This window comes from Curcuma longa, chromosome 16 (assembly GCF_044706935.1).
Source record: "Curcuma longa cultivar G26 ecotype Majalengka, Jawa Barat chromosome 16, ITB_CL_G26_1.1, whole genome shotgun sequence".
In the NCBI taxonomy this organism is placed as follows: Eukaryota; Viridiplantae; Streptophyta; class Magnoliopsida; order Zingiberales; family Zingiberaceae; genus Curcuma; species Curcuma longa.
The window spans coordinates 6700740-6726537 of NC_133876.1; the positions used below are offsets into that span (position 1 = coordinate 6700740).

General features: G+C 37.3%; 5 protein-coding genes across 6 annotated transcripts; 2 read left to right on the plus strand and 3 right to left on the minus strand.

Annotated features, from left to right (window-relative positions):
- Positions 1-256: 256 nt before the first annotated feature.
- LOC141847418 (cysteine proteinase inhibitor A-like) lies at positions 257-2323 on the minus strand. The gene is made up of 3 exons (XM_074735461.1): positions 2113-2323; positions 879-1077; positions 257-543 (listed from the first exon to the last, which is right to left on the minus strand). The coding sequence occupies exons 1-3, from the start codon at positions 2311-2313 to the stop codon at positions 536-538; spliced, it is 408 nt and encodes a 135-aa protein (XP_074591562.1). The 5' UTR covers positions 2314-2323; the 3' UTR covers positions 257-535.
- Positions 2324-2644: 321 nt separating this feature from the next.
- Positions 2645-5289, minus strand: LOC141847417 (uncharacterized). The gene is made up of 3 exons (XM_074735460.1): positions 4989-5289; positions 3509-3615; positions 2645-2932 (listed from the first exon to the last, which is right to left on the minus strand). The coding sequence occupies exons 1-3, from the start codon at positions 5258-5260 to the stop codon at positions 2760-2762; spliced, it is 552 nt and encodes a 183-aa protein (XP_074591561.1). The 5' UTR covers positions 5261-5289; the 3' UTR covers positions 2645-2759.
- A 351-nt stretch (positions 5290-5640) lies between these two features.
- On the plus strand, positions 5641-25731 carry LOC141847287 (uncharacterized). Of its 2 annotated transcripts, none has more exons than XM_074735295.1 (26): positions 5641-5992; positions 6113-6172; positions 6259-6351; positions 6947-7175; positions 8321-8427; positions 8756-8818; positions 9510-9607; positions 10347-10441; positions 10643-10663; positions 10830-10925; positions 11023-11143; positions 11262-11435; positions 11535-11725; positions 11963-12234; positions 14189-14290; positions 14793-14963; positions 15353-15541; positions 15636-15877; positions 15962-16108; positions 16539-16752; positions 16998-17132; positions 17199-17342; positions 17689-17760; positions 24934-25119; positions 25239-25298; positions 25400-25731. In XM_074735295.1, exons 1-26 carry the CDS (start codon positions 5741-5743, stop codon positions 25475-25477), a joined length of 3612 nt encoding a protein of 1203 aa, XP_074591396.1. In that variant the 5' UTR covers positions 5641-5740; the 3' UTR covers positions 25478-25731. The 2 variants fall into 2 exon arrangements, with proteins under 2 accessions (XP_074591396.1, XP_074591395.1); XM_074735294.1 differs by lacking the exons at positions 24934-25119; positions 25239-25298; positions 25400-25731 and adding exons at positions 17851-18036; positions 18156-18215; positions 18294-18670 and having other exon boundaries at positions 5644-5992.
- LOC141847503 (exocyst complex component EXO84C-like) lies at positions 20954-23756 on the minus strand. The gene is made up of 6 exons (XM_074735565.1): positions 23747-23756; positions 23217-23689; positions 22279-22806; positions 21643-21831; positions 21430-21566; positions 20954-21348 (listed from the first exon to the last, which is right to left on the minus strand). The coding sequence occupies exons 1-6, from the start codon at positions 23754-23756 to the stop codon at positions 21105-21107; spliced, it is 1581 nt and encodes a 526-aa protein (XP_074591666.1). The 3' UTR covers positions 20954-21104.
- Positions 23761-24482, plus strand: LOC141847504 (uncharacterized). The gene is made up of 3 exons (XM_074735566.1): positions 23761-23835; positions 24081-24215; positions 24282-24482. The coding sequence occupies exons 1-3, from the start codon at positions 23773-23775 to the stop codon at positions 24480-24482; spliced, it is 399 nt and encodes a 132-aa protein (XP_074591667.1). The 5' UTR covers positions 23761-23772.
- Positions 25732-25798: the final 67 nt, after the last annotated feature.

A 25798-nucleotide genomic window follows, 5' to 3' on the forward strand; every position in this document is an offset into this window, starting at 1 on the left:
GTTCTGTTATATTAAAATTAAGGTAAACAAAGTTCTCTCTCCTTTAGTTAAATTCTTTTTTATCTATAAAAAAAATATCACTTAAAAACACAAACACAGACAACTATCTAGACGAACGCAACAATCTCGAAAGAGTTTGGGATGACCACCGTTCGTCAACATACATACTATAATCACAAATTCAATTATAATTATCATTAATACTTATCATTAACTAATCAAACTCAGCCTATAAATAAACATGTTAATCATCAACTTAAATGGGGAGCAAGCAATTCAACCGATAATTATTTAAGTGGTTATTAAAATACACCGGCAAATGCATACCACTATTTGTTTCAATTAGGACTACTTTTGTTCGTTCTTCACACTCATCACTCTGTCACTTTGTACGTAGGGTGTACAAACTATAACAGTAGCATACCACATATATACAGAACTTCGTTAAATATACTGCTGAAGGCAGCAACAAAACCACACATCTGAACGCCATGAAGTTCTCTTGTAGGGATTAAAAATTTAGCAAACTAAATCTTCATTCACCTGGATAAAGAAAATAACGAATGAGAAAGAATGAAATCAAAGGCATCCTTTGATTCATTTTGTTGGTGTACACTAAAAAGTATATGGGCCACACAATACACGCCAGTAATTTATGAAGTGTACACTACCTTGCACAGGAAATCTTTGATTAGCAGATTTTAAAAAATTGGGTAGAAATGGAGAAGAGGGATCGTATTGAGTCATTGAGGTAGTATATGACATAAAATCAAAGGAGAAGTCACATTTTTTGAATCAAGTTTATCAGAGAAAATTGGGATTTTTAAAAAGAAATAGTTTTGACGAGAATGAATGGTAGCAAATAAAAGCAGCAGTACCTTGTGAGGTACTAGGGCTATCAGCCAGTGGCTTAAAATCCTCAAGCTCCATGAAGTTCATCCAAGGTCTGACCCAGACTTTAGCCTCATATTGTTTTTTGGCTACAGAATCATTAGCCTCGAGAGTCAGGTAGTACATTGTACCAGCTACAACTTGCTCTTTTGCCTTCAATAACTGTGTAAACTCGAGAAGAGCATTCTACACAAAATGCTATCAATTAGAGGAAAACTTTTGTACGATATATGTTGAAGAAATAAAATCAGCCAAGAAAATGGAAAAAGATGGTTGATTCAGAAATCAGCCAATAAAATCAGCATTCATGTCCTTTATACCTAATTACACTAGGTTCCTCTTGGTTTCATAATTGCTATAACCTGCCTGGAAATCCTTGTCAAAACTATACCATAACCAATACTATCTCTACTGTGATGCTTGGATTTCAGGGGATGATAATCAACATGAAATTCAGAGGAGGGGCTTGCGGTAAAAACATGGGTCAATCATAAGCAGCTAGTGCCAAATGATTAAGTTTGATCTATATCCCACAAGCTCACTGTACATTCTTATCCTGAGTGTACAAAATTGGAAGATTTCCGTATGCTAGGCTAGTTCATAAAGAAACTCAAAACTTCATACATGAACATTAAAGTAAATATCGAAATCTGTGGACCTATCCCATATGCTAAAGTATTACGATAGGCATAGTCACATAGAAGGAAGATAATCCGAACTCAATTAAGAAGTGCTGCCCCATCAATACAATTACCGAAGGACTCAGGACTCTTTCAAAATTGAGGTCATCAGTCTTTAAAAAAAACATGTAAATGATCTTGAAAGTTACTTTTACACGTTATAAAAGCATGCCAAAGACGCATTTGAACAAGTCTAGGCTCAAAGAAATTTTTAAAAATGCAACAAAAATCAATATAAAAGAAACTTCATACTTAGTCGCACGAAGCTCATTGTTTAACCTAGCTTTTCTGCTGGTTTGACGAAGAAAGAGTACAATAATTAAATTCATACGAAAATTTGTTTACTCCACCAAGTTGCCCCCTTTCACGCCTAGTTCCTGGATTAAAGTTCTCAAAACTACTAAATTTGAAGAACATTCCTAGGGTAGAAAAAACTCAAAAAGTTGGTACACCGAAGTGTTTAATTGGACAACATGACCCAATAACGAATGATGCCAAACGAAGATGATTATTCAAAGAAAAACCCAAACAGGGCACGTACCTGCTTCTTGTTGTACTCCTCCACGGCAAAACGAGCAAACCCCAGGATCTCGGCGCTGTTCTGGAATCCTTCGCAGTCATGGATGCCTCCCATCGTACGCATCGAAGAAGCGCCTCGCAGTGAGAAGAACAAAACTAGGAGAGATATCAGCAGAAGAGGAAATCGGCGATTCGGCGGGGAAGCCATGGCGGAATCCTCCATCGGGAGAGGAGCAGAGCAACACGTCGATGATAAATAGCGGAAACGAAACGGTGGCATGTAAATAACGGGTTCAGTTGTAGCGGTACGATGTTCCGGGGCGTGCCACAAAACGGTGGCACGACACGAAACAGCGAGGAACTGCCTGCTCCCGCTAGTGACGTGGCGTCATCGTCGACTAAGGTATAGCCATTTGCGTGCGTGGTGTCTCGCGAGCGACAGGCCAGAGAGAGACTAAAATGTAGAATATGATGAGACATATTACGATTATGGAAGGGCTCCTAAGATCTGCAAGAATGATAAGGTTGATTTCAATTATCAAATTACTCTGAATTCTTCTTTACAACGAAAAATCATCTGGTGCCATCATTGCACAATCAGAAGCTTTAGTTAACAAACTTGAGATGAAAGTGATAATATATGGTTTTAGCTCTATTTACACTGATAAATTAAGATGAGTTGGCTTTCCATTTTATTTGCAAGCAACTCCAGTCGAACGATCTACAAACATGGTCTAAAGCGGCTTGACGATGTTCCAATAGTGGTTTTGCAGCACACAATTCCTTTTTCTTCCTTGGCATTTTCCGCGAGGCAATCTTCCACCTTGACTCGAATTCACAAGCTACAATGAACCAAATGTTAAGTAGTTATTTGAGAAAAACAGTGACAGGAATTCAGGAAGAATCCCAATGGTAGCAAGGAATTTATGATGCCATTGACCATTGTTGGAATGTAATGCTTGAAAGAAAACAGTAGATGAAATTTCAAGTCAAAGTTTCCATTTAAAGTTAGGGTGGTAATATGGACTTAACAATCTAAGCTAGTTATAGAATGGTTGTGGCACCTATTCATTTATTTACTTAGGCTAGTTCAGCAAAAAAACAGAAAATAAATCTACGCTAGTAATGCTGTTCTACAACGATTGCATAACTTGTAGTATGGAAGTCTGGTGGTATGATGGATTAGAATCAACTAGTAATAGACTGAAACTGAGCTTAAGCAGAATCAGAATCATAAACTTGCTGAGGCATCCTACAATAGATTATCCAAAAGTTGCAGAAAAAAGTTGTAAAAAGTAGTAAAAGACTTGCAACTCTTATTCAATGCATAACAATTTTGATTTTGACACGTGAGGCATAACACCTATTTTAACTTGACGCTATCTAGTTGATGAAGCCAAGCAAAGACATTTATTTACCTTCACTTCGATCCTTGAATCCTCGAATAATACATGCAAGACTCCAAGGCCTTCCACCAGAGCAGGCTTTTGCTCCACCTTTTAATATGCCATTGTGTTGCTTCAGCCTGAAAATATGTGTCATCTTTTGTCAAACAATGGGAAGGGTTTCACTTACATATCCACGAATCTATATATTCATTAACAACAGCTTCCTGCCAGATGAATCTAATGAAGGTAAAGGCATTCAAATAATACATATATAAAAAATTCTTCTGAATGTGTGTTTTCAGATTTAGAAAATCTTTCAGTGGCATCTGAAATCAGTACTTTACAAATTAGAAAAGCAATCATCTTTTGAGTTTTGTCAGGGACACATTTAACTAGCATCTTATCTGGACATAATACAGGCATCGGCCATGTAATCAAAACCTCATCTATTTCGATAAGAACACAATAAATTAAGGAAATGTACCACCAGAAAAATCCATGATCATATCTGCTAGAGTTTCAAATCTAAGGCCAAAAGCTTGCCCAAGGTCATTAGAGACTCACGCAATGTCATTCAATACTTATATACTTGCTCATAAAGGGGAACCAGCAATCATAATCATGGGGGAAAATGAGGAAATCATGTAAGATGGAGGTCGGACATATAGCCTTCAATCGGGAAATATGCATTACTATCGTAGACAAGCCAGCGACAGGATTATCGAGGAAGTTTCTCTCCAAAATCTGTCTAAATGTTACTTCACCATCAGCAAAATTCAGCAAGACATGTCTATCTGCAAGGTTGCTTTTTTCACAAAATCTTTGGAAAATTGATAAATTTACTGAATTTCACTTCCTGTCATGGCATCACAAAGAAGAATAACTAGGCTGAGTGGGTAACAGATCTCAACCTTGCTAAGTTGACTAGTTTCGTACTGACGAGAACAACTAACTTGATGAGATAGAAGCACCATTTTCACCAACAAATAAAAACAGCATGAAATCTTGCTGACAATAACCAAATTACATGATCTTCAACAATGTGCAAAAATCCTACCAAGTTCCAGTCTGATCAGTTTGAGTTTCTAAATCTAATCGTTGTCGATTCTATATCTTCTTCTAAAACCACTATTTAAATCAAAATCAAACCATTCAAGAAAAACGAATTGTATATGTGGATAGCTCCTCGGCAGCTAATAAATCTTCAAACGAAATTGGGTGATCTCTCCACGTTTTGCAATAGAGTCCCACAAGAGCCGAAAATGACTCCAGAATAGATCCTCATTCAAGCAATTATTTTTACCCCAACAGATCAAGGACACAGAAACGATTATCAAAAGGCAAAAGTCACAAAATTGGTAGCACAAACGATGCAGGGAAGGATAGGAAGATAGACTTCAACGAATCTAATTGAAAAGTTTCTCATTGAAAAATTGGGAAAGTACCAAATTTGATCGGAAGCATCCATCCATCACAATAAACAGGAGAAGAAAAAAATGTCCTCGCTTACCGACGCGAGAAGTCGGTGGTGACGCCAACGTAAGTCTTAGGCAATCGGGATGAGACGATGAGATAGACTTCCCAATCTCCGGCCTTCTTGCGACGCTTGAGCCGTGCTCCTCCACCTCCAACTCCACCTCTGTTCTGGCTGTGGTTTCGGAGGGAAGAAGAGGACGACGGAGCAGAAGACTCCGGCGTGATTTTTCCATGATTATCCGCCGCAGATGTTCCATTCCGGCGACAATTTTTGACGGATCGGAACAGGCTCGAGAGAGGCCTCATTGCGCCCGTTGAATTAAATGGCACCACGCCTGAGCTAAGCCTAATCTGCACATCTCGGGAAATTTTCATTCACCACCCCCCAACAGTTTGTCATCTTTCTCAAAACGTCCACAGAATTTCAAAATTCATAAAAATAGCCAGCCATTTATATATAAATAAATATATATGTTTTTGAAAAAAATAAATAAATAAAAGGACACGTGGGCTCCAGCAAGGAGTGAGAATATCGAAGTCAAGTCACTACCTACCACTACTCCCACCGTCTCCCATCTCAAAACGAACCGGCGGCTAATTCTCTCCGGCCGAAATCGCGGGTTCAATTCTTGCGCATCCGAATCGACCCGGCAATTTGCTCTTCTGCTGCCGTGTAGACTACTGCACTACCGAATTCCGATATCGATATTTCTTCAGTAAACAAGGTAGACCGCGGTTTGCCGGCGTCGGGCTCTCTCCCCACGCCGACGAACTGCTTCCGTTACCATGGCTTCCGGCCAGAACTCGTCCGGGAACACGCTCATGGATCTCATCTCCTCGGCTCCCACGACGGCGCCAGCCCCCGCCGCCCCTAGCTCCAGACCTAGCGAGGCCTCGGTTCCCTCCCAGCTCGGCAAGCCGGCGGCGACGGTGGGAAAGCCTAAAAGGTCCACCTTGATGCAGATTCAGAGTGACACCATCGCCGCCGCCAAAGCGCTCAACCCTGTGCGAGCCATCCCGCAGAGACAGAAGACGACGGTCCGCTCATGTTTCCCACTGTCTACATCTTTGTACCAGTTATTGTTAGGCTCTGTTTCTTTTTATTGCTCCGCCTCAATCTAGTTTTAGTAGTAATCCCTGAAGTTGGATTTTGAGCAGCCGGTCTCATATTCCCAGCTGCTGAGGAGTGTGCATGAACTCGCAGCCACATATGACCAGGTTTTTTTTTGCTTGCTATTTGCTATATCTTGATGTTAATTGTTTGAAAGTAATACCGATGCTGAAAATTATCTACCGCTCTATAGAGAAGCTCCCAGAAGCAATTGGTGAATCGTGTGTTTCCAAAGCTCGCTGTATACAGCTCTGTGGATCCTTCAGTTGCTCCATCACTTCTTATGGTATTCAGTTTCTTCTCAATTATTACTTTTTGTTCAAGTTCTTTAACTGGTTGGCAAATCTTCTTATCTTTTGATATTTTATGCTACCTGAATTGATAAACATAAGGAATTGGGGATCACTTGTTAATACTTTTAGTTGAATTAAGGTGTGCATAACAAATGATTTCTTGGTATAAGTTGATATCCTTTTGGTAGTCCTGAGGTTGAAGGTGGCGGTGATTGTTTTGGAAATGAGCAGACTCAGAGGATTGGTTGCCCCTAAAGAAGTTACTCAAATGCAGGAGTGCGGTAAATAATTAGAGGGATAGAGTTATACTACTATTATGAGTGTACCAATTGCACATGGCGGGAGACCATCAAGGAGAAATATAAATTTTATCACATGCAATACCTTAAAAGTTCAAAATCCATCCACACAGAGTTATTAAATATATCTCATTGAAGCTTAAATATATATAGTTAATCATTGTAGGCTCATCCATTTCAAGTTGATTGGTAGAAGTTCATATAATGGTTTCAATATGTCAATCAATCTTGGATGCTCATGTATAAGAATTAGAAACTAATCCATAGCGCCTTACATTTTTTCCCTCAGCTTCTTCAACAATCTGAAGACAGAAATGTTTTGCGTTATGTCTACTACTACTTGGCTAGAATTTTGTATGATAGTGACCCTGAAGGTTTGAGTCCGGGTGGCGGAATCCCTACACCAAACTGGGATGCAGTTGCTGACATTGATGTTGTTGGAAGGGTCACAAGAGCAGATGTGATACCTCGAGTAGTAAATCAGCTAAGTGCTGAGGCCACAAATGCTGATATTCAATGTAATTATTTTATGCTTTATCATCCATTTTCACATTGCTATATTTACTAAAGACACGCTTAATGATACCTTACATCATTTAATGCTTATTTACCATCTTTGCATCCTGTTGTCTGAATCTCTAATCCACCACAACTTCAGTTTGAACAGGAATATCTTCAATAGTGTGATAAAATTGTAAGAAAATATTGAATCTCTTTTATTTTTGTGGAAGAAAAATGAAGCTAAAGAATTTCTTTGACAATTCCTTACTGTTATTTATTGATCAATCGTAAAGGAATTCATATATTGGGCAATTTCATCTTCTCTAGATTGTTATTACTTACCAAGTTTTTGATGTCTTTTCAAGTAGATATAGGAATAACGAAGCAGTAAGTACATTCAGACTAACTTTGCCCTTCTGCATGATACTCTAACCCCTTTATTTTCTGCCTTTCTTTTACTTTGCTTCTTCTTGCCTAACACTAGTATCAACCTGACATTCTATCATTATAATCATCATAAGTATTTGCCTCAACAATACTCATACAAGAACAATTACCTTTAGTAATCTAAGAATTGTTTTACAAACACTTAAAACAAGGCTACTTGAACTAGTATAGGAATTTATATTCATAATTCTCTTAGCTCAAATAGCCATGTAAAACTTTTTAACCAATTTTTGGTACCACTAGAAAGTTTCTGTCATAAATTGACTGGTTTCTGATGTTTTTGTTTATACTTCATTGGTCCTTGGAGAATTTTTTTTTTTTTGGTATGAAGGATGCTTGACCTTCTGAAAAATAAGAAAAAGTTAGTATCAATAGGTTGTCATGAACAGTTTTTGAAGGAAAATGCTTCTAGATTTCTTGGACAGATTTTGCCTTGTAGAAGAAGACTGGTTTTTTTTGTGTGTGTCTGTGTGTGAAACAAAGACATTTTTAATGAGTAAACAAATGGTCATGTTGGGAAAACACTCCTTTTTGGAGTTTAGTGAGAATATACTCTTTGTTCCTTTATCTTCAAATTGATAGCTTCTCATGTATGCCATTGTTGTGAACATCTTTAGCTGCCAAGCTTATTGGTAAAACTCTTTATGATCTTGATTAAAATGTTATATCATAACTTTCCTTTTCATTCTAGTAACTTTGACATTCTCTTCTGAAGTCCATGCACGTAGGCTTGCAGCACTGAAGGCTCTTACTGCTGCTTCAGCAAACAGTTCTGAAATCTTGGAGAAGTTGTACGAAATTGTATTTGGCATTCTAGAAAAGGTTTGCCTGCCGATCAATTCTTTGCATAGTTATATATCTGTTTTAGGAAAAGAAGAAATATTAATTTCAACACGATATCCACCCTACACAGTTTGTCCTTGTAGCTTCATTTTCTTTACACACGTCTTTGTACCGTGTCCTAATTAGTTAACTTTGCCAGCAGATGATCTGTGTCAGCAATAAATGCTCCTTTTTTGGAGGGTTGCTTGTTGCACGAGCTACAATCTAATTTTTATTTTTGTTTTTTTCCTACTTATAGCTTGCTTTCAGGTCTCCATGCCATTTGCACAATTCCTGTTTCTAATTCACATGATTTTTAATTTTTTAGATTGGAGATGTGAAACAAAAGCCTCGGAAGAGCATATTAGTAAAGCAAGGTGGCGATAAAGAGGTGAGTTTTCTAATCTTCTCAACAAAAATTAATTGATGGTCACCAAAGCTGGTTCATTTCGGTCTTTCTTTTTCTTATTTCATGGAGAAACTGAGGGCCAAAAGCTGCTGATATTTAAGTAATAAAGGATACAATCTGTCCATACTCCATAGTCATGTAATAAATGTTATTTTCATGAGCTATTCTGCTAACTCATATTACTGTCATTTATTTGTGTGTTCATGTGAATATTGAATGGTTTCTGCATCTTGTCATGTATTTCTTTTTAATTTCTTTCAAGGCTATGCTAGTATTTAAAGTGTGAACAAAATTTCAATTTCTGTTGCTACTATTCGGTATTTACACAATTTCAATTTCATTTTTTTTTTGAAAAATTAGAAGCTGTTAATGGGGATTTGACTATTCCTTTAAAAGGACAAGTTTTTTTTCTTCTAGAGATTAAATTTAGTTTAGCAAGAGAAAATTGTTGATGATAATCTTTAGATATCCAGAAGGTTCATGTAGTTTTGTTGGACATATAGAACTGTTGATGCTTATTTTTATTTTTGTAAAAGATTTGCCATCGTGGTAATGGTAAGGTTTTCATGTCAGTAAGATTAGTTTATCATGTGGTTGCTATAGTTGATGTCTTGTTCTCATGTATCAGTAATATTTTCGTGATACAGTAATTGGATCCTTCTCATGTTCGCAGTCTATTCATGATAATCTGCAATATGCTGCTCTTGGTGCTCTAAGAAGACTTCCTTTGGATCCTGGGAATCCATTATTCCTCCATCGAGCCATACATGGGTTGGTAGTTACATGTTTCTGAGGTTCAACATCATGATATTAGAATCGGCTCCAAGAATACATTTATATTATTCCTTGTGATTCTATTTTACTTTTGAAAGGATGATCATATAAAGTTACAATGCAGTATTGATATGACTTAGAATCTACTACCCGTACTAACTGATGTTTAGTGTTATCTATCATCAACTAAAGTAATTTGCTAAAGGTATTCTCTTTGCAGTCTTTTCATTTTGAATTTAATGTTTCAAAACTAATGCATGAACATATATCTTTGTTTGTAAAACATACTATAGCTTATTCATGACGAATATTCACAGAATATTTAAATAATGATCATATTTGCTGATTGCATTAGTTGTTGTAGGAGCAAGGTTTCTCAGGAATGCTATTTTGATGTTCCCTCTCTGTTATATAGTGCCCTGTGGTTTGCTTCTTTGCCATCTGTGTTGCTGCTGATTCTCTATGGCAACTCGGGCACTTTTTTTTCTTCTGAATTGTACCCCTTGTTAGTCTTTGCAAGTATTTACATAAGAGCTTTGGGTGAGGTCTTTTCACTGTATAGTTTTTCAGGAAGTAGTATGATGCCAAAGAGACAAATTTTATGTGGTACCTGGATTACATGTGATCAAGAATCAACCAAGTTTTATACTTAATACTCTATTAAAATATTACTCCTAGAATTGCTCATTTGTTATGTCTATAACTTCTTCTCTTGCTAACTTCTTGCTGATTTTAGGATTTCATGCGGAGATCCAGTTGCTATGAGGCATGCAGTGGCAATTATCACTGATATTGCTACCAGAGATCCTAATTCTGTTGCCATGGCTCTTGGTTAGTTCTTTAGTTTACATTTCATTTTCCATTGCATAAAAGGTTCTCTTTTGATGCCTTTTCATTTTTTTTAAAATCTCTATTAATTAAGTTTAGTTTTCCTTGGATTTGGGTGCAGAAGTGGTATAACCTACCTATTTGATAAACAGTTCTATGCTAATTTGTGATGTATCTAATTTTTTTTTTAAAATTTTTTTGCAGGGAAACACATTGAGCCTGGAGGTGACTTGCTCTATCATTCTTATCTTTCTGTGATGCTTTCACATAGTGTAGTTAAAATTTACACTTGTTATTATCTTGCCAATGTTTTGGATTTAACACTTGTAATAGTGATATCAATGGATTTTGTATTAGTTTTATTAATAAAAAGCAATTCTTGGATGAGCAGGTGCTTTGCATGACATACTTCGGTTGCATGATGTTCTTGCTAGGGTTTACCTTGCTAGATTATGTTATGTATTATGTAGAGCCCGTGCACTGGATGGTATGCAAATGTTATTGGCTCAAAATTATTCTTATGTATTTTATTCTGTTGATTTCTTACTTTTGCATTGTTGTCTAATAGACTGTTTACTTTGCAGAGAGGCCTGGAGTAAAATTTCAATTTACTTCTCTTCTTTATCAACTACTTCTGGATCCCAGTGACAGAGTTTGTTTTGAGGCAATGTTTTGCATTTTGGGAAAATTTGATAACACAGAGAGGTAATTCTTCAGTCCTTGCAAGTTAGATACAAATGTTGCCTATATTCATTTTTTTGTTTCTGTTCTCTTAATTTGTCTCAGGAATAAAGAAGTTTCTTTCTTTATGGTTTTGTTGCAGAACCGAAGAGCGTGCTGCTGGATGGATTCGATTAACAAGAGAAGTTCTGAAGTTGCCTGAGGCACCATCTGTAACATTAAAGGATGCAGATAACCCTTCAGTAAAACCGAATCATGGGAAACGTGCTTCTAAAGCAAAGCCCCCTCAGCTCCTCATGAAACTTGTAATCCGAAGGTTATTGAAATTTTCTTTTTTGCAGTGTATGTTCTGACAGTATGAAGTTTAAGTCAACCATACCAATTTTATGTTATAAGTTTCTTTATTACAACTCAGATTAGAGAGCTCTTTCCGAAGTTTCTCTAGGCCAGTTCTTCATGGTGCTGCAAGAGTTGTTCAGGAAATGGGAAAAAGCAGGGCAGCTGCATATGCTTTGGGTGTGCAAGTTGATGAAGCAATGCAACTACATTCATCTGAGAATGATGATCCTCCTGATTCACAGCTCATGGGAAGCTCAAAATCTGCAGGTAAATATATTTCTGAAAGCAGTTTATTTGAATATTGAGAATTTTCTTTGTTTGATATTTGTGTGATACTTTAATCCCTTTTTAGAGTTGCATTTTGTTATCTCAATTATTGATTGTTTTCTATCCAAAATCCAAACAACTGTTGAAGCATGCCAATGCATGGATTCACCAAAGTTTATTTATCAAATTGAACTGTTATATCTCTTTTATACTCAATAGATGGTCTCATTTTTGCAGAATCACACAAGACTTTATTTCCTTCAACTGGTCCAGGTGGCATTGATACTATTGCAAGTTTATTGGCTTCACTACTAGAAGTAGTGCGCACAACTGTAGCATGTGAATGTGTTTATGTTCGTGCTATGGTAATAAAAGCTCTGATATGGATGCAAAATCCACATGAATCATTTGAGGAACTAGGATCTATCATTGCAAGTGAACTGTCTGATCCTGCTTGGCCTTCATCTCAATTGAATGATATCTTGCTTACTTTGCATGCTCGGTTTAAGGTACTTTTATCTCTATTCAGTTGCTTGTGTGTGTGTTAGTAAAATACTTTTTTAACTCCCTTTTTTAATCCTCGCTCATCCTTGAAGATTGAAAAGTTTTTGCAATTTTCTTGTGATCAAAATATAAATATGTGATACAGTTACATACTTAATGTTGCTCTTTTGGGGGCACAAGAGTTTTGCGTAAGGATTATGTTGATTTTCAAAATGATTTAAATTTACAGAATCATTCATCCCATCTTGGGAGAAGTTATCAGCAAACCAAAAGTTACATCTAGAATGAATTGTCTAACAGTATTTCCTAAATGCCGTGATGTAAAACTTTTATACTTATGTAAAGCTAAATTTGTTAGCAAAATGGAATCAGTTATTTGTAATGTTATCCTGGACAAAAGGAAAGTGGTGACACATACTGCCTTTCAGTTTGATTGAAGGTGAAACAACACTTTTAAAGATGATCTAGTAGATTAAAGGTGAAAGTAAGACTTTTAACTACATTAAGATGCTGTGTTTCTATAACTAATGTTTATGTCACAAAACCAGCCTGTTTGCTCGAAGGGTAATTTACATTAATCTCCATAGGCTCTACATTGGTGGAGATCTTCAGCACAAACTGCACTTGGATTGTGCTAATAAGTGAGATATGAAAAGAGAACTTTTAGGACAAGGTGGAGCATCTCTATAAACTGTGCGTTGATCAAAATCTCATGCATTAGGCAAGGTGTAATGCATCATTCCAAGCTAGGGTATCAATCTTTGGCCTCAACAATTCTATTTCAGTATTGTGTCAGTGTGTCAAAAAAGTTCACGGAAGCCTCTTGAAAGGAAAGCCTTGCTTATGAGTCATCTTTTCATAGAAGCTTGGCCCTTGCATCTCATCATGGTTCGCAGAAGGTCAGAAGAAGCCCCTGCGTCCTTTCATGGTTCATGGAATGCTGTAAGAAGGTTATCCTTATGAGTCATTCCATCACAAAAGCTCAATGTGGGAACCTAGTCCTTGACTCCCATTGTGACTCACAAGGTTGGAAGTGGCCTTTACATTGTGTCATGGCTGTTGGAAGGTGAATACTTTGCCCTTGCCTTGTCTTGGTTCTTGAATCTGTCATGCGTCGATAGGTATATCATTCCTCTCACAGACATCAGGACACCTCGTTATTACCATCAGCAGTGAAGCCATATAGTGCCTTCTGAAACTGTGGATCCTGGTAACTTCCGTTCTCGTCCTGCATGCTAAATCTCTGAGCTCCACTCCATGCTAAAGGCTAAAAAAATTTTGGAGGATACGTTGAAGAACAATTGGCGCTTATAGTGTATGCAGCTCTTCCGTGGCCTAAAATTAGATAACACACAACAGTGAATGATTAAGGATATCATTTTTGGGATTACAAATAAATTTGTGTATTTTTGTAAAAAAAAAATCCAAAGCAGATAATCTATCACCTCAAACATGTTGTTGAACCTTGTTCCCTGCTTGTCTTCCAGCTTGTTTTCCTGATTATTATGCTTCTGGTTTGCTCTCTCAACCTATGAGTAGCTTTCTTGGTCTCTTTTTTCATATCTTTCTCCTCTCTCTGTACATCTATTTCTCCTTTCTTTCAATATTTGTCTATCCTTTCCTATTGACTACTGAGCTTGGGTTGCTTTCATGTTAGCTATGAGGAGACTGATACATATTGATTGGCACACCCAGTTTTGTAAGATCAGCTCTTTTATGAAAGATAATATGAGGTACCAAGAAATCCACATTGAAGCTTTCAATTTTGCACTCCATTTGTTTCATAAAACTCTTTGAGGGAAAGTTAGTTTATGCTATTTTTCTATTATAATTGCAAGTTTGGCTTGTTAATTGTTGTTTATTTTCATTTAAATTCATGAAGGCCATCTTTGTTTTTTGTGATGTTTGTAGCTTCTATGTAAGTTTTATCTATATTGTGTTTCACTTTTGACTTATCAGGCAACACCAGGTATGGCAGTGACACTACTTGAAATTGCAAGAATATTTGCCACTAAAGTCCCAGGGAAGATTGATGCTGACGTGCTGCAACTGCTATGGAAAGTAAGTTTAACTTGTGGCATATATGAACCATCCTTTGCTTTCATAGTTTTAAAAAAGGTGTGGATTCATACTTACAAGTAAAACAACAATTTTATTGGAACTACTCTTCCCATAAGGAACATGTGTTGTCATTAATTTCTTGAGGAAACCCTTTCATACAATCTGCAAGCATTATTTATCTACATGAAGATTGATTCCAGACTCATAGCTTGTTGTTATGGTAGCAGACACTTGATTGAGTTTTGTCCTCTTTGTTTTGATAATTCAGAAATCTGGACTCTGCATCATGTTTGTACACCATGGTGTGTATATCTTTGCAATAGCTGCCTTTTTTTTCCCTTTCATAGCAACTCATGATTTTGAATTATTTCAATTCAATAAGTTCTGCAAACTTGAGTCAGTGAATTTATGCACCTTTCTCTCCAGATATGTCTACGAGACGCTTTTCTTTAAATATGTGTGTGTGTGTATTGATTGACATGTCTCATTATTTACTTGCCAGACATGTCTTGCTGGAGCTGGGCCAGAAGGGAAGCATACAGCATTGGAAGCAGTCACCATTGTTCTTGACTTGCCACCTCCTCAGCCTGGGTTAGGACTGGTATCTGTTGACAGAGTGTCTGCATCAGATCCTAAGTCTGCTTTGGCTTTACAAAGATTAGTGCAGGCTGCAGTAAGGATCACTTTGACTTGCTGAAAGTTTGCATCTTTTTACACAGATACATCTATATGCCCATCTATACTTGCACAACAAACAAGAAATTCTGCATGTGTAACACATAAATGACTTTAGACATTTTTGTCAACGTTAACATTTTAATGTTCCTTTGGGTGGAGGGCTAGCTGTTGGGAGTTTGGGGATGTACTGGATAGTGAATACCTGTTTTGGAGATTCTAAAGAATACTTTTTTAATTGCTTGTGATCTATATACTAGATAGTGAGCACCTCTCTTGAAGATTCTAAAGAATACATATTTATTGGCTGTGATCTATATACTGGATAGTGAGTACCTGTTTCGAAGATTCTAAAGAATACTTATTTATTGCCTGCAATCTATACAGGTTTGGTTTCTTGGTGAAAATGCAAACTATGCTGCCTCTGAATATGCTTGGGAGTCAGCAACACCTCCTGCTACAGCACTTATGATGCTAGATGCAGATAAAATGGTGGCCGCTGCAAGTTCACGGAATCCAACCCTTGCTGGTGCTTTGACACGTCTTCAGAGATGTGCCTTTAGTGGAAGTTGGGAGGTACAAACTTTCATCTAAAAACATCATTTTGAATTTATTTTACCAGTAAAAGGATCATATTCTCAAGTAAGTTTTACCTGCTAAACCTGCCCAGGTTCGGATTGTTGCTGCTCAAGCCTTAATGACTATTGCAATTAGGTCAGGGGAGCCATATCGATTGCAGATATATGAATTTTTACATGCTTTAGCTTTAGGTGGTGTTCAATCCCAGTTCTCACAATCACACTTCAGTAATGGGGAGGATCAAGGTGCTAGTGGTACTGGTATTGGGTCTCTAATTAGTTCTATGCTAAAGGTCCTTGATGAAATGTACAGGGCACAGGATGATCTCATTAGGTGATTTATAGATTATTTTCTTGTTCCTCCCAAAACGAATGTTCATTTTCATCTACCTTATTCTTGTTTTTCGGTGGCTTCTAGAGATATGCGTAATCATGATAATAACAACAAAGAGTGGACAGACGAGGAACTCAAGACATTGTATGAGAACCATGAGAAGCTTCTTGATTTAGCTTCTTTGTTCTGCTTTGTTCCCAGGGCAAAATATCTTCCACTAGGTCCTACCAGGTAATTACATGGTGCTGATTTGCACATACTGGTAAATTTCAGTCAATTGAAATTTATCGTGTTAGAACAAGTTTGATCTATGATTTGATGTTTTAACATTGCTATGCCATGCTTTTATTTGAACTAAAACTCTCTCTAGCTGATTTTACTGTTGACTTAATGAAAACTAGTATCTTGATTTAACTTAAAATTGTAGGAGGTAGAACTATCTTAATTGTGAGATCTGACAATCCTTAACGAATGAGAACTACACTTTGAGGTTAATTTGCCCCAAATTATAAAATTATATTCAAACTTTTGCACTTGTAAATAAGGTATGACAAACTTGGTTCTAAAATCATTATTCTTGCACCTAAAGTCACAAGTTCAGTATTTGGCTCAATCTCCCTGAATCTGTGATTTGATGCTGCCAACTCGTATTAATTTGCAGTGTCAAACTCATTGACATCTACCGTAACCGACATAACATTGGTGCATCTACTGGACTGAATGATCCAGCTGTTGTTACTGGAATATCTGACCTGGTATATGAATCTAAAGCAGCTCCTAGGGAGCCTGAAACCATTGATCCAGAACTAGCAATGGCCTGGGCGGCAGGTTTAGAAGATGATCTATTGGGAACTAATACCCCTGCATTGAAAAAAGTAAGATGCCTCTCTACTTTATAATTATGGGAAAAGTATAACTGTCTTGTAGCTTCAAAAATTTCAGTAAGCAGATTATTTGTTGCATTATGAATGCTGATAAACAGTTGCAGTATGGCTGCTGAAGGTCAAACCCATTGTATGAAAAATAATACCATTCACAAGTTTCCTCAAGAATTAATCATCTGTGTCATGCTACTATTTATTCTACTTATTACTCATTTATACTCCTTTCTCCTTTCTAGGTAAATGAATTTCTTGCTGGTGCTGGAATTGAGGCTCCAGACATAGAGGAGGAAGATGAGAACATGATCTCTCGTCCATCATTGGTTTATGATGACTTATGGGCTAAGTCTTTTCTAGAAACTCATGAACCGGAGGTAATAGTAAGGATTTTTTGTCTGTGATAAATTTTATTATGTTTATGTTGAATTGGATCATTCCAGGAAGATGATGGTAGGTCATCTGGGACATCATCACCTGAGTCAACTGGTTCAGTTGAAACTTCCATATCCTCCCATTTTGGTGGTCTGGGCTATCCGTCCTTGTTCAGTTCACGTCCATCAGGTTATGGAGTTTCACAAAATTGGGTAGGTACATATGTAACTCCACTTTTTGCCTACGGCCGTTGTTTTTTGTTGAGCTGAAAGTTCTCTTTTGAAATTGTTAAATATTCTGTATCTTGTTTATAGTATTCACTTTTTTTGCACCAAATTTACTTTATATTCATCTTGGGCATCATCAAATAGGCGATGCCCATGAATAACACAATTCATTATCTATGTAAATTGTGTCAAAAAAAGAAAGAAAAAGGGAATCTAAGATTCTTTTGTATGTATGTAGAGTATCGAACTAGTTATCATGCACTAACTACTATGGTAGAATTACTTTGAACTGGAAGCTAACATCAAAGCCAAATTTTATTGAAACATTCAGGAAAACAAGTCTGGAAATGATGCGACAAGGTTCAGCAACGCATCATCCACTTTTGAGGCGGCAGATTATCCAGTTCGGATTTAAACAATATTTCATAAACCGATTGTTAATTGTAACATAATATCCTTAGTCATTAACTGCTAATATCTTATCTAATTCTAGGTTAGGGAAGAGACACCGCCACCACCATCTTATGCATCAACGGTTCTTGAAAGATTTGATACCTTCGAAAACCCTTTAGTAGGGAGTGGAGCTCAGAGCTTTGGCTCGCAGGACGAAGAGAGGAGTTCCCAAAATCCACAGTTTGGGAAAGCATTATATGACTTCACTGCTGGTGGCGACGATGAGGTATCCATCTTGCACCTCTGGATGAAATTATTGGTCTACAACTTCAACTCTGCTCGATGATAACCTTTGTTACCAGATGAGCTTTTATCCTGCTTAATTGTTGTTTGTCACGTCTACAGCTAAGTTTAACTGCTGGAGAGGAGGTTGAGATCGACGATGAGGTTGATGGCTGGTACTATGTAAGTACACAAGTTCATTAGACGACCAACCAATGGAGTCAGTATGAGTTGAACTAAATGTAATTTTGATCGGTGCAGGTGAAGAAAAAGAGACCTGGGAGAGACGGGAGGATGGCTGGGTTAGTTCCAGTTCTTTACATCAGCTCATCGTCTTGATCATTAAGGAACATCTACAAATTTACACATCGTTGGTTGCATCAGTCTCAATCCCTGAAAATCATCTCTTCAATTCCTGTAGTACGTTAAGATGAATCCTTAAGCAGGAAAGGAAAGGAAGAGTCTGCATTATCCTGCCTTTGTTTAATTATATAGACCTAAACTATGGCTATGTTTGTTGTTCTATTCTAGATCGATCTGTGAATAAATGTTGTATTGTAGGAATTTTAAGTTGAATAATTATACGTAGGTTTAAAATTTTAGATTCTTTTATTTAAAAAAATTATAATTCTAAAATATGCACTGTTCATCATATATTTCGAGGAATTGTCCTGTCTTGTTGATAGGAATATAGTTAATTAATTAGACTATATTAATTTTATTTTTTGTTTCAAAACTCGAAAATATTACTTAATGTCCTAAAATAGTTATTATTTTAACTCTAAGATGATGTAGTTGTTTGTTTGTTCAAAATTTCTTTGCATTCAAATAAAATTTTATAATTGAAAACAATACTTATAAAAAAAATGAGGATTTTATCTTAAAAAATTGTAATATTTTATAATTAAAAACTATTTTTTGAGAAAAAAATATTTCAAATCATTTTATTATTTAAGTAGAATTGATAATAATTAATTAATGAATAATAATTCATTTTTGGGTTGGTAGCAATCCAATCCAATTTAATGATCATTTATATACACGACACATTACTGATATGTTTGGTCTAATTAAATTTCTGGCCTCTTGATCGGTACATAAGAAGAATGCATTCTTCTAGCGAATTTGAAGCCTCGACCAGATTCATTGCAAATATCAATTTAAAATGGATCAGAGTATTCAAGGTAATGGAGCATTCAATTGGATGTAAACATAACTTTTGTTGTCAAACTAATCTGAAATTGCATCTTAAAATAAAGAAAATAATCACTGATCTAACACGTGAGTGAGATGGACCCCAATGCTTGTGCAGTTCATACAGATGCAAATATTCTGGTTGATATGACCTCAGAAAATCATACTAAATGATCGGCCTTTTCTAGTTTATACATAGTAATTTAACGGAAGAAATAAATTAATTTTCCTAAAAACCTTTTACTGTAAAAAGAACCGAAGAAGAGTAAGAAAAGTTATCACAGCCGTACTAAAAACAGCTGCATATTCATTTTTTGCTCCATGCTGAGAGAGCATACAAAGATATACCTGTGAAATAAATGAAAATCAACAGGAAGAAGAACATTGGTTTTTCAAGAGCCCTAAACATATATACAAATAATATATAAATATATATTTTTAAAAAAATAATAATATTATTAAAAATACTTTACCTTGCCCTTGCCCTTGCCCGAGGCGGACGATCAATCTGTAGTGTAACTTGACCGGCCACCGCCTGCAGGGCCGTTGTCGCTCGCTGTGTTGCTTGTGTTGCTGCTTGCAGAGCCGTCACAGACGCCTGCAGCTCCTGCCGAGCCGCAACCATCGCCTGAGTCCTCTGCGCTTCGTCCATTGAGATGTCCGACGGAAACGGAGGGGAGGAAGGCATAGGGTTTAGGGAGGGAGGTATAGGGAGGGAGGTACCGTCCAGGGTACCGTCCTGGACGGTACCTCCCTCCCTCCCTAAACCCTATCCTCCCTCCCCTCCGTCTCCGTTGGACATCTCAATGGGACTGCAGGAGCAAGAACGCCGTCGCCTAGCAGGAGCAAGGGGAGGAGATATATATCTCCTATCCGTGCTAACGACAAACAGACCGTCGCCTGTCGCCCGCCGAGCCGAGCAGCATTCGGTTGCAGCCTGTCGCCAAGCCGAGCAGCATCGGTTGCAGCCTAGAATGAAAATGAGCAGAAACGAGGAGCGAAAAGAAGAATGAAAGGAGAGGAACATATAGAGGAGCGGATACTCTGCTAGCGGACGGAAGCTCGACTCCTCTCGTACAGAAGCGCTAACGACAAAACAACCGTCGCCTGTCGCCTGTCGCCCGGCGAGCCGGAAACTCTGCTAGCGGACGGAAGCCTGTCGCCTGTCGCCGAGTCGAGCAGGCAGCTAGCGGACGGAAGCTCGACTCCTCTCGTACAGAAGCGCTAACGACAAAACAACCGTCGCCTGTCGCCCGGCGAGCCGGAAACTCTGCTAGCGGACGGAAGCCTGTCGCCTGTCGCCGAGCCGAGCAGGCAGCCTGTCGCCGACGGTTGCAGCCTGCCGAGCCGAGCCGAGATCGTTGCAGAGGAGCAGCGCGCAACAAAAAGTTCTACAAAGTTCTACAGTATTAGATGATTAATTTATTCTTAGATGAGTGCTCATTTTCAAACTCCTACAAGATTTATTTTTCAAGCTTATAAAGTTTCTATGCAAATTTATTACGGTACAATTTCTTTTAGTCAAATGAATCTCTTTTGTTTACGTGCTTTTGTCCATATGACAATTAATTAAATAAAGACATTAAATTTTAATTTGGGGTTAACGCAAACAAGTTAAATCATCTGTCACAACTCACGCCTAACTTCAGCGTTGAGTTTAGCTGAATGCACGGTTATTTTGTGATAATAAATCTATCAAAATTTGTGCTAATTTCGACAATAATCCATACTTTTACAACAACCGGTTTAAATCACATAAATTTTTAAACCTCATTGAATTTCCCTTGAAAGTAAGATGGCAACTAGACTTAAAGAATCAAACAGACTACGGCTCTATAACTCTAGTTATCAGGCTAACAAATAGTAAATTTATATTCATCATGTTTCTGGATCAGTGAAGTAGACAGGGCTATCAGTTCCACCCATGTTTGCTGAAGCAAATGAATCCAGAGATTCTGAGATGGATGGGCTCGAAAGGCTTTCGTCGGAATCCGAAATATCGTGAGGCATCATAGAAATGTGTTCACCAGGATCAGAAATTTCAGACTCTGAGGTTCCGTGCATGAGCTTGCTTATTGCTGTCTTTGCAGTATCAACAAACCACTCATCCTCAGGAAGTGCCCTAATAAAAATTCTCTTGTTAAGATATTTGAAAAGAAAACTGAATGATAGTTGCGAGAAAATGCATAACATAAAGTCATACCTTTGAGGATCTATACCTCTAGCAGAGAAAGTGCCAATTGCTCGTGTAATAACAGCCGAGACGAGCTGATGGACAATTCTAGATGAGTATCCCCCAAAATCTGTAATTTCAACTATGAAGCGCATATCAAGTATAAACTGGGGAGACAATGAAATGTTAGTTCAGAAAGTATGAAATTCAAAATTAGATGATTGATTGAGAGGAAAAACGTGCCTGTTGCAAGCCAAGAGGTTGGAGTTGAACAGAGTCATCTTCAAATACATTCCAGAATTCATGCTCTTCAGAGAGCCACATAACCACTGTCTCAATTAACCTGGAAAGAAGAACTTTTTGTATCTTTTCTTTCCCCAGTAGGGCATCCCTTGCCACACTTGCTAACTGCTGTAGCCTTCCAAATATTCCCTGAAATTAAACATTTAACAATGTATTGCCAGAAATTAGTGTGATGGAATATCAGCCTAGAAATGTCGACATATCAGTTTAATTCCAAGTTATTGAGCTGGGAATTGCATTTCCTACACAAAACAGACTATTCATTCAGGAAAGGAAGTTCATGAAACAAATTAGAGAGAAATGGCAACGCAACAGTACAGTCATATATACAAGCAGAATAGCTAGAGGATCAAAAAATGGTACTTTTGCTACAGTCAAATAAAGTATAAAGGCCTTATTAATGTTGCAAGGATCAAAAACAGAGAAATAGACTATCCGCTATGAGGGATAAAGTTATTTTTTATCCCTCCTGACTCTGAGTTTGTTCATCTGATGGGCCATTCATGTGCTTTTAATTAGCAAATAGCACCATGATAATATCAACAAAAAAAATAAAGGTTTCGAGCAGTAAATCACCCGAAATGGCAAAGATGGAAGTGGCTCTGAATCCCAGTAAAGGTCATCTCCTTTGCTTTCCAAATATATCCGAGCATCCAATTTTGCTTTTCCTTCCCGTGAGTAAATGAAGGTCAAGACATACTGTCTACAGAAATGATCTCTAAGCTTATCTAATGAATGTTGGAGATTTCGCCTCCAATCTTTGTCGTCCACACTAGTAACAGAAACATTTGAAATGCTTTCTGATGAGCCACCGCCCCTATCTTTGTTTTCATTTTGCGCAAAGGTAACTATTTTTGATACAGCTGTTGGTAAGAGTTCAAGAGCAACTGCATATGCAGTGCCTAATAGACGAAGCTGCTCAGCATCAGTTTCAGCCTTAAACTCCTCAGATTCTTTTGGTTCAATGAGATTATCATCTTCAGAGGGACCAGGTAATGTCGAAATTACTGCCTCTATGAACTTATCGAACAGTTGAAGAAGCTTATTTAAAACGTGTCTTCCAAAATGTGATATTACAGTTGGTGTTAGTTGATCCAATATATCCTGTAAAAAAAGGTCAGATAAAACATCATGTCAGTTATTTCATCAGTATATCAGTGATTCGTATAACCATTAAAACTCAAGTTCATCATCATCTTAGGAAAGAGCAAAGAACAGGGAAACTTGTAGTACCACACTCCATTCGATTTAGAAACTTCATAAACATAGATCATAAAAATTAATCTAAATACGGGTAGAATGAATGCAAAGTGTATTCTTGTCTATTTACTAATAAATACCTAGAAATATAGATCCAGATTGCTTTTCATTAACAAAACTAAAAGATTTATTCTGGCAACAACTTATAATTTTAACATTTTCAGTGGGTGTATTATAGTTTAGGTTCATCTGCAAGAAATATACTGGCTTTAGAGAAATTTTATGCATCCAGCAGCATGAAAAATGGTACTTACTTCCACAATGGTCATGAATTTCTTCCCAATGCCTGAAAACATGAAACTTGATGATGTTGCAACAGAAACTGGCAAATCTAACTGAGAAGATATAAGTTCCAAATTATCATCCTTTGTCAAATCAAGAATCCTTCTTCTGGCTCGCCAAAAGTTCATATCTAGAACCTCTTCAAGGTAAGGAAACAAAAGTACCATAATTAACTTTGAGAACTTTAGTCCTTGTGGTTCCAAAAGAGAACAGTGACTAAGGCTTGCCTGAATACAGATGCATGTGGAACGAAGAGCCGCAGCAGACTCGGGTGAAGCAGAGTTTTCTTTTACTAAACGAACAAAAGATTCTATCTCAGCTTCAGCCCACTGCACAATTCGATTCATGTAGTTAGCCATGTCTCCAACAATTAAGGTGGATTCTTTTGTTGCCACTGAGATTGTTGAGAAAACATTGATTGCATCTACTGGACTGAATGATCCAGCTGTTGTTACTGGAATATCTGACCTGGTATATGAATCTAAAGCGGCTCATAGGGAGCCTGAAACCATTGATCCAGAACTAGCAATGGCCTTGGCGGCAGGTTTAGAAGATGATCTATTGGGAACTAATACCCCTGCATTGAAAAAAGTAAGGTGCCTCTCTACTTTATAATTATGGGAAAAGTATAACTGTCTTGTAGCTTCAAAAATTTCAGTAAGCAGATTATTTGTTGCATTATGAATGCTGATAAACAGTTGCAGTATGGCTGCTGAAGGTCAAACCCATTGTATGAAAAATAATACCATTCACAAGTTTCCTCAAGAATTAATCATCTGTGTCATGCTACTATTTATTCTACTTATTACTCATTTATACTCCTTTCTCCTTTCTAGGTAAATGAATTTCTTACTGGTGCTGGAATTGAGGCTCCAGACATAGAGGAGGAAGATGAGAACATGATCTCTCGTCCATCATTGGTTTATGATGACTTATGGGCTAAGTCTTTTCTAGAAACTCATGAACCGGAGGTAATAGTAAGGATTTTTTGTCTGTGATAAATTTTATTATGTTTATGTTTAATTGGATCATTCCAGGAAGATGATGGTAGGTCATCTGGGACATCATCACCTGAGTCAACTGGTTCAGTTGAAACTTCCATATCCTCCCATTTTGGTGGTCTGGGCTATCCGTCCTTGTTCAGTTCACGTCCATCAGGTTATGGAGTTTCACAAAATTGGGTAGGTACATATGTAACTCCACTTTTTGCCTACGGCCGTTGTTTTTTGTTGAGCTGAAAGTTCTCTTTTGAAATTGTTAAATATTCTGTATCTTGTTTATAGTATTCACTTTTTTTGCACCAAATTTACTTTATATTCATCTTGGGCATCATCAAATAGGCGATGCCCATGAATAACACAATTCATTATCTATGTAAATTGTGTCAAAAAAAGAAAGAAAAACGGAATCTAAGATTCTTTTGTATGTATGTAGAGTATCGAACTAGTTATCATGCACTAACTACTATGGTAGAATTAATTTGAACTGGAAGCTAACATCAAAGCCAAATTTTATTGAAACATTCAGGAAAACAAGTCTGGAAATGATGCGACAAGGTTCAGCAACGCATCATCCACTTTTGAGGCGGCAGATTATCCAGTTCGGATTTAAACAATATTTCATAAACCGATTGTTAATTGTAACATAATATCCTTAGTCATTAACTGCTAATATCTTATCTAATTCTAGGTTAGGGAAGAGACACCGCCACCACCATCTTATGCATCAACGGTTCTTGAAAGATTTGATACCTTCGAAAACCCTTTAGCAGGGAGTGGAGCTCAGAGCTTTGGCTCGCAGGACGAAGAGAGGAGTTCCCAAAATCCACAGTTTGGGAAAGCATTATATGACTTCACTGCTGGTGGCGACGATGAGGTATCCATCTTGCACCTCTGGATGAAATTATTGGTCTACAACTTTAACTCTGCTCGATGATAACCTTCGTCACCAGATGAGCTTTTATCCTGCTTAATTGTTGTTTGTCACGTCTACAGCTAAGTTTAACTGCTGGAGAGGAGGTTGAGATCGACGATGAGGTTGATGGCTGGTACTATGTAAGTACACAAGTTCATTAGACGACCAACCAATGGAGTCATTATGAGTTGAACTCGAACTTGACCTCGACCGTAAATAAATGTAATTTTGATCGATGCAGGTGAAGAAAAAGAGACCTGGGAGAGACGGGAGGATGGCTGGGTTAGTTCCAGTTCTTTACATCAGCTCATCATCTTAATCATTAAGGAACTCATCGACAAATTTACACATCATTGGTTGCATCAGTCTCAATCCCTGAAAATCATCTCTGCAATTCCTTTTGTTAAGATGAATCCTTAAGCAGGAAAGGAAGAGCCTGCATTATACTGCCCTTGTTTATATAGACCTAAACTATGGCTATGTTTGTTGTTTGTTGTTCTAGATCGATCTGTGAATAAATGTTGTATTGGAGGAATTTTAAGTTGAATAATTATACGTAGGTTTAAAATTTTAGATTCTTGTATTTAAAAAAATTATAATTCTAAGATATGTCCTGTTCATCATATATTTCGAGGAATTG

What these genes read in the sequence shown, in the direction of transcription:
- LOC141847418 (XM_074735461.1), bottom strand. Translation starts at nt 2,313, where the DNA reads ATGGAGGATTCCGCCATGGCTTCCCCGCCGAATCGCCGATTTCCTCTT. An exon ending in AGGAGTACAACAAGAAGCAG is followed by an intron (nt 1,078 to 2,112) that starts GTACGTGCCCTG and finishes CATTTTGTGTAG; the next exon opens with AATGCTCTTCTCGAGTTTAC.
- LOC141847417 (XM_074735460.1), bottom strand. Translation starts at nt 5,260, where the DNA reads ATGAGGCCTCTCTCGAGCCTGTTCCGATCCGTCAAAAATTGTCGCCGG. An exon ending in ACCACCGACTTCTCGCGTCG is followed by an intron (nt 3,616 to 4,988) that starts GTAAGCGAGGAC and finishes ACATATTTTCAG; the next exon opens with GCTGAAGCAACACAATGGCA. An exon ending in ATTCAAGGATCGAAGTGAAG is followed by an intron (nt 2,933 to 3,508) that starts GTAAATAAATGT and finishes GGTTCATTGTAG; the next exon opens with CTTGTGAATTCGAGTCAAGG.
- LOC141847287 (XM_074735295.1), top strand. Translation starts at nt 5,741, where the DNA reads ATGGCTTCCGGCCAGAACTCGTCCGGGAACACGCTCATGGATCTCATC. An exon ending in CTTTGCATGCTCGGTTTAAG is followed by an intron (nt 12,235 to 14,188) that starts GTACTTTTATCT and finishes TTGACTTATCAG; the next exon opens with GCAACACCAGGTATGGCAGT. An exon ending in CTGCTGGTGGCGACGATGAG is followed by an intron (nt 25,120 to 25,238) that starts GTATCCATCTTG and finishes TCACGTCTACAG; the next exon opens with CTAAGTTTAACTGCTGGAGA.
- LOC141847503 (XM_074735565.1), bottom strand. An exon ending in AACCTCTTGGCTTGCAACAG is followed by an intron (nt 21,567 to 21,642) that starts GCACGTTTTTCC and finishes TTGTCTCCCCAG; the next exon opens with TTTATACTTGATATGCGCTT. An exon ending in AGAGGTATAGATCCTCAAAG is followed by an intron (nt 21,349 to 21,429) that starts GTATGACTTTAT and finishes AATTTTTATTAG; the next exon opens with GGCACTTCCTGAGGATGAGT.
- LOC141847504 (XM_074735566.1), top strand. Translation starts at nt 23,773, where the DNA reads ATGGCCTTGGCGGCAGGTTTAGAAGATGATCTATTGGGAACTAATACC. An exon ending in ATACCCCTGCATTGAAAAAA is followed by an intron (nt 23,836 to 24,080) that starts GTAAGGTGCCTC and finishes TCTCCTTTCTAG; the next exon opens with GTAAATGAATTTCTTACTGG. An exon ending in TAGAAACTCATGAACCGGAG is followed by an intron (nt 24,216 to 24,281) that starts GTAATAGTAAGG and finishes GGATCATTCCAG; the next exon opens with GAAGATGATGGTAGGTCATC.